This window comes from Habropoda laboriosa, unplaced genomic scaffold (genome assembly GCF_001263275.1).
Source record: "Habropoda laboriosa isolate 0110345459 unplaced genomic scaffold, ASM126327v1 scaffold77, whole genome shotgun sequence".
In the NCBI taxonomy this organism is placed as follows: Eukaryota; Metazoa; Arthropoda; class Insecta; order Hymenoptera; family Apidae; genus Habropoda; species Habropoda laboriosa.
In genome coordinates this window covers 707,455-712,986 of record NW_017100200.1, presented here as the reverse complement: position 1 = coordinate 712,986, position 5,532 = coordinate 707,455, and the positions used below count along the sequence as shown (strand labels likewise).

Genomic DNA, 5,532 nt, shown 5'->3' with positions numbered 1-5,532 from the left:
GGGGGAGGAAAAAAAAGTGTACAGGCGAATTCGAGACGTGTATCGTTCATTAATTAGACGAAACTGTGACACCACGGTGCTTTGGCAATTGTGCAAACATCCGTGACGACGATCAATTCGTCCGTACGGACGTTGCTGTTTCATTCATTGAATTTGAAGCTAATAACACGCATCGACGCCACGAGCTGACCAATTTTGCTGTGACCAATTGTACATAGTTTCCACATCGGGAGTAATATGTTTCGCGTTGCCGTTTCAGCCGCCGCCGCGATTGCTCCTCGATAATTAAAACGCGTGAAAGGCGGTAAGATCCGTAAAATGAAACGCGATCGAACCACGGTCCTCCCGTGTTTCATGTGTCAATAGCGTGTAAGCAGATTCGTTTCGTTCTACGTCGACGAACGTCTTACGCGCGTAGGTTTCTCTCGATCGTTTTTTTTTTCTCCAGGTTTTTGCAAAATCGAAATTAGTCGAGCATTCGCGAGGCGTTCTATATCCAGCTGACCGATTGGCAAATTTTGATTTGCTCCAAGGACATCGCGCGAAACGGCGCGGATTGGGAAATCGTTCGGAATAAAATCTTAATTTTATTACGTAGAAACTCACAGCTGCATTACGTATATACACGGAACCCCTTGGCTAAGTGCTCGAGATCGCATTACGTGTGGGATCTATTATACTCCTGTATGATTTTTGTCTACGCGATTTCTGCAGCTCTTGCTTTCTAGTAATCCACGACTATTTGTGATACTGCAATTACATAAACGTCTGCGTATTGTACTTCCGATCAATCGATACACCGCATGTATTTTATACCGACGAGCAGATTTTTCGCGAAAACAATCCGATTCCAGCGGTGTTCCACGCAGAGATATATATTCTTCGCTCCTTTTATCGTCCCGTTTTAATTATCGCGAAAATTTTTGCCCCCGCGGTGAAAATCGTCGGGAAACGTGATTTTCGGGTGGATTCGAAGGGAATCGAAGCTCTCGAACTTTGCATTCGCGCACGACAGTAACGGAAATGCAGCCTAAAGAGTACCAAGTAAATCCCTGTGGTCGACGAGCGTGCAGGCAGACGGTAGGAGCGGAATTTTCGCGAAGTCTGCATTTCTGCTTCACCGACCGCAAACGTAACCTTATGCAATAATGGGAAAGGCTTTCGAGTCGGCCAGACCGTGGCTCTCATGAATATATGGATGGATGTTCTCGCTCAAGGTGTTTATCAAGCCGTTTTCTAGTTACGCCCTTTCCTTTTTCGCCCTTTTCGCGGGCCCACCTCTTCACCTCCTCCTTCCTTCCTTCCTTCCTTCCTTCCTCGGCAAGCAAACATAATTCGCGCTCCGTAGCGACGTCTGCGCTAAAAGGAGCACCGTCGTTTCCCTTTTGCCGTTTTCCCTTTCACCTTCGTCTCGCCTTCTTCCACCACCCTTTATCCTCTTTATTCCACGGATTTGCCAACAATTTGCCCGAGTGTTAAAACATACAAGCTTTCAAAACTCTTCATTTTCACCATAGAGTCTTCCAATAAGAGAGCTACTCTCCAATTTCCAGTAATAAACTCGTCATTCTCCGTTGGAGTATTAGGTTAAACGTCGTTAGGTATATATGTACACGCGTGTGCTCTTTGGTTTCCAGTAATAAACTCGTCATTCTCCGTTGGAGTATTAGGTTAAACGTCGTTAGGTATATATGCACGCGTGTGCTCTTTGACAAGTGTGTTAATGCCAAAGATGAATCGACGTTACGACTGAAAGACACACATTTTTATCTCCGTCTGTGCGTCACGGTAACCCCGTTTCTAACACGTTTCGATGTTAGGTACCCGTAATGAAAGTGGTTCCTGTTTTAAATCGTATCGCATTAATTTCGCGGACAGAGCGAAAATATTGGCCAGCGTGTCTCGGGTGAGAGTCACGTATAATGTCAAAGTATCTGTGAGACGATTACGAAACTGGTCCTGGTAGAAAAAAAAAAGCGTGTCCCGTGCGCTGGGGAAATGTCGACGAGCGTGTTCCGGTAGCTTCGTTATTCATCACCAACACACAGGTACTCGCGCATCCGCGGAGACGTTTTTCACTCGAATCTCTCTACCCACCGGATTATAATAATCTCACAGCTCGTTTGATTGGCTCGATCTGTGTATGAATCGATTATTGGCGCATTTAAATGCATACCGCGGAACTGTAATTTGTCATCGGCGGAACGAACGAGGAGGCGGTAAACAGGGTTTGAACTACTCGTTTCCCTGTTACAAACTTCCTTTCTTTTTTCTTTTTTACTAAATAAGTCACCTGTTGCACGAAAGAAGCTTTAAAACTGTCCGACACACTGACTCAGTTTTTCTTCCTCCTCCCTTGGAAATTCGTGAAAAAGACGAGGATAAAGGAGGCGAAGACGCGACTCGAACACGTCGAGGGGTTGTGACGTTGGCGACAATGCTGTCACTCACCGTGACGCCTAACAACTTCCTTCGCCTATCGCGTATCTATCTTTTTTTTAATTAACCGAGCATCGAGCATGATGCCGGGAATCAGTCAATTAAGTACATAACGCGCGCGTGTCCGAGACAAGAGGAGAAAGTTAATAGCGTAAGGCGAGGAGGAGGCGTCCCTTTGTGTGTCGCATCGCCGTGCGTTTACTATATTTCTCCTTATTTAATCACGTTGTCGATGGAAGTGGACGAAAACGCGGCATTCCGTGATTAATTACCATCCAGCTTGATATATGAAAAAGCGTGTACATAGGCGAGCGCGAAGCGTACAAGGCCCACGTAAGTCCCGTTCTCTTCACGAGGATAACGACCCGACGATTTTCACCCGATGTTACGTGCATTACCAAAAACTTTCTTGTCCCGATGTATCTCCGATCGCATAATGAGAATGCGTCCAGCTGCATTACGTGGACCAGGTTTCACGGGATTTCGCTCGGTCACCTATGAAAGTGGTATCCTTGGGATGCGTAACCGAAACCTTTAATCGTACCACTTTTACTCTCGTACTTTACGTTTACATCATCCCCTTGCCAAATTACGTAACGCCATCTTGCACGTGGCAAAAGTGTCTCAGGTAAAATACAATTATATCGCGGAACAACCTCGTTACGCACGTCTAATCACGTCGAATTAGTTCATCGATCGAATAGACGCGGCCGATCTATCGGAGATCGAATTCGCCACGATTCGACCACGAGGAAGCTATACCTACGCTCCGTCGTGACGCAACGCTCTCTCATAATGGTAGCATCGAACGGGCGAACACCTGGCCAAAAGAACCACGGTGACAATGGAAGAGAAAAGAAGGAAACGGTGTATCGGAAGGAACGGCCACTTCCTTTTACGCCGCTCTGAAAACTTCTTCTACGGAGAGAAGCCGAAAAAAATGGTCGTTAAGGAGAACCAGTTGGCATTGCGTAAGATGTCGGGAGGCTCGATCGGAATTACGTCCGGAATCGGTTTTACGTGGCGATCCGCGCCTTCCGAAGTGAAAGAAAAAGAAACGCCGAAGAAGAAGAACTGGACGGCGCGGCGCGGAGAGCCGATCATTGCACGCTAAATTGCAGGCCTGGCTCCTCCTCGAATAAGCAGGGGGAGGGAGAGCGTGTTACGCGTGCGGCGGATCCTCGGATCCGGTAGTAATCAACCGGGCTGGTCGGTAGCCCGTGGGAAAACGGCTTAACGCCGAACACGAATGAACGAACGCCTTTGCCACGGTGTGGTAGCACAATCGGTCCACTTTAATGTCGGCGAACGAGTAGGATTTTCCGGGGAGTGGGCCAGTAGCCACGGCGAAAGTGCCGGTATATATGCCAGTGATTGGTGCGATGTAGCTTCAGTGTGCACCTTCGAACGATACCATGAGCACTCCGCAGGTGAGCTCGCGGTTCTCCACTTTGTTCACACACGATACTTATCACGTCGAGACTGTCGTTCGACGAACAACAGACAAAGGGACAGGGGGATTATGTAAGGGTGAGAGAAACGGAGAAAGTTTGCCGAACGGTGGACGACGGAATTTTCGAGTCGAAGAAGCTCTTTGTTTTATATTTCCATTGTTCTTACGCGCGGTTCCACTCTGTCGTCGTTACTCAACACGCACGGAGTGTTAACGTCGTAACCGTAAATCAGTAGAACAACGTATCGATACTTGGGGTATACTACGTTTTATCGTAACTTACTTTTATCGATGATTATCTCTCGCAGAAAAGTGTCAGGCTTTCACCGCGCGCTTTCACCCGTAGGGACATTAGACGCACCGCGTAAATCACACATTCGACACACTGGAAACACACGAAACGATCACGTAACGTTCCGTATATACACCGTTCACACCCAAGTTTTAACCCCACGTTTCTACCTTCAGAAGCTTGTTTTACTCGCCCTGGTGGCGACAGCCCTGGCCGGTGACGCGAAGGAATCGAACGCTAAAGCGGCAGTTGAACCGAAGGAAAAGAGCAAACGAGGACTGGAGCTGAGCCTTGGCGGTGGAGGAGGCTTAGAGAGCTATGGCGGTGGACTGGGACACGGTTTGAGCCTTGGCGGAGGCCTTGGCGGAGGCCTTGGCGGAGGTCTTGGCGGAGGTCTCGGCGGAGGTCTTGGTGGAGGACTTGGCCTAGGTGGAGGAGGAGGAGGTGGAGGAGGTGGTGGCGGCGATGGAGGTCGCATAACTGGTATCACGATTCATCGCGAGAACCAAGTTCGCATACCGCAACCGTACCCAGTTGAGAGGAACGTGCCTGTACCAATCGCGGTCCCAGTTCAAATCCCCGTCGAGCGTCCAGTTCCGGTACACATACCGAGACCTTATCCAGTCCCGGTAGAGAAAGCAGTCCCTGTGCCTGTGCCAGTGGAGAAACCAGTACCGTACAGCGTACCAGTCAAAGTGCCCGTGTCGGTTCCTTTCCCGGTCAGCGTGCCAGTAAAGATTCCAGTCGCGATCGAAAAGGAGGTCCCCTATCCAGTCAAGGTTCCCGTTGTCATTAAGGAGTCCTTCCCTGTCTTGGTCAGCAGCGGCGGAGGCGGCGGTTTAGGAGGCGGTTTGGGAGGCGGTTTGGGAGGTGGTTTGGGTGGTGGACACGGCGGATACGGAGGAGGATACGGAGGAGGATTTGAACTGTCCGGTTTCGGTTCACACCATTGATAGGGATGAACATCTTCGACACGGATCATCATCCACACTCATACTGTATTTGTATATAATGATTATATTTTTTTATGCAAAATAAACATTAAATTATTACATGGTGTTTGTATCTGTCGTGTTTTTCTTCACTCGAAATCATCACCTCGAATGTTCTTCTTAAACGTTAAGTTAATAAACATACATAGGTGTAATCGAGAGAGGAAGCTTTCTTCTTTTATCCTCTAATGGCGTGGAGAGTAAACGCTCCAAAGGTTGATCCGAACGAAGTATAGAAGGGAGTTGAAGAATATTTGCTTCTCAAAGGGTGTGTGAAAATGGATTTTGTGCTTGAGATCCTTCTATTCACGACGCCCGGTGTTGAAAGCTTGATCGTGCTTCACGAGCTTCTTGTC

The 5,532-nt window shown here is 48.2% G+C and overlaps 1 protein-coding gene across 1 annotated transcript; it reads left to right on the top strand.

Moving 5' to 3' along the window:
• Positions 1-3,803: 3,803 nt before the first annotated feature.
• LOC108570388 (probable H/ACA ribonucleoprotein complex subunit 1) lies at positions 3,804-5,137 on the top strand. Its single transcript, XM_017932247.1, is given in 2 exon segments — positions 3,804-3,869; positions 4,361-5,137. Coding segments are annotated over 2 exon segments (843 nt in total).
• Positions 5,138-5,532: the final 395 nt, after the last annotated feature.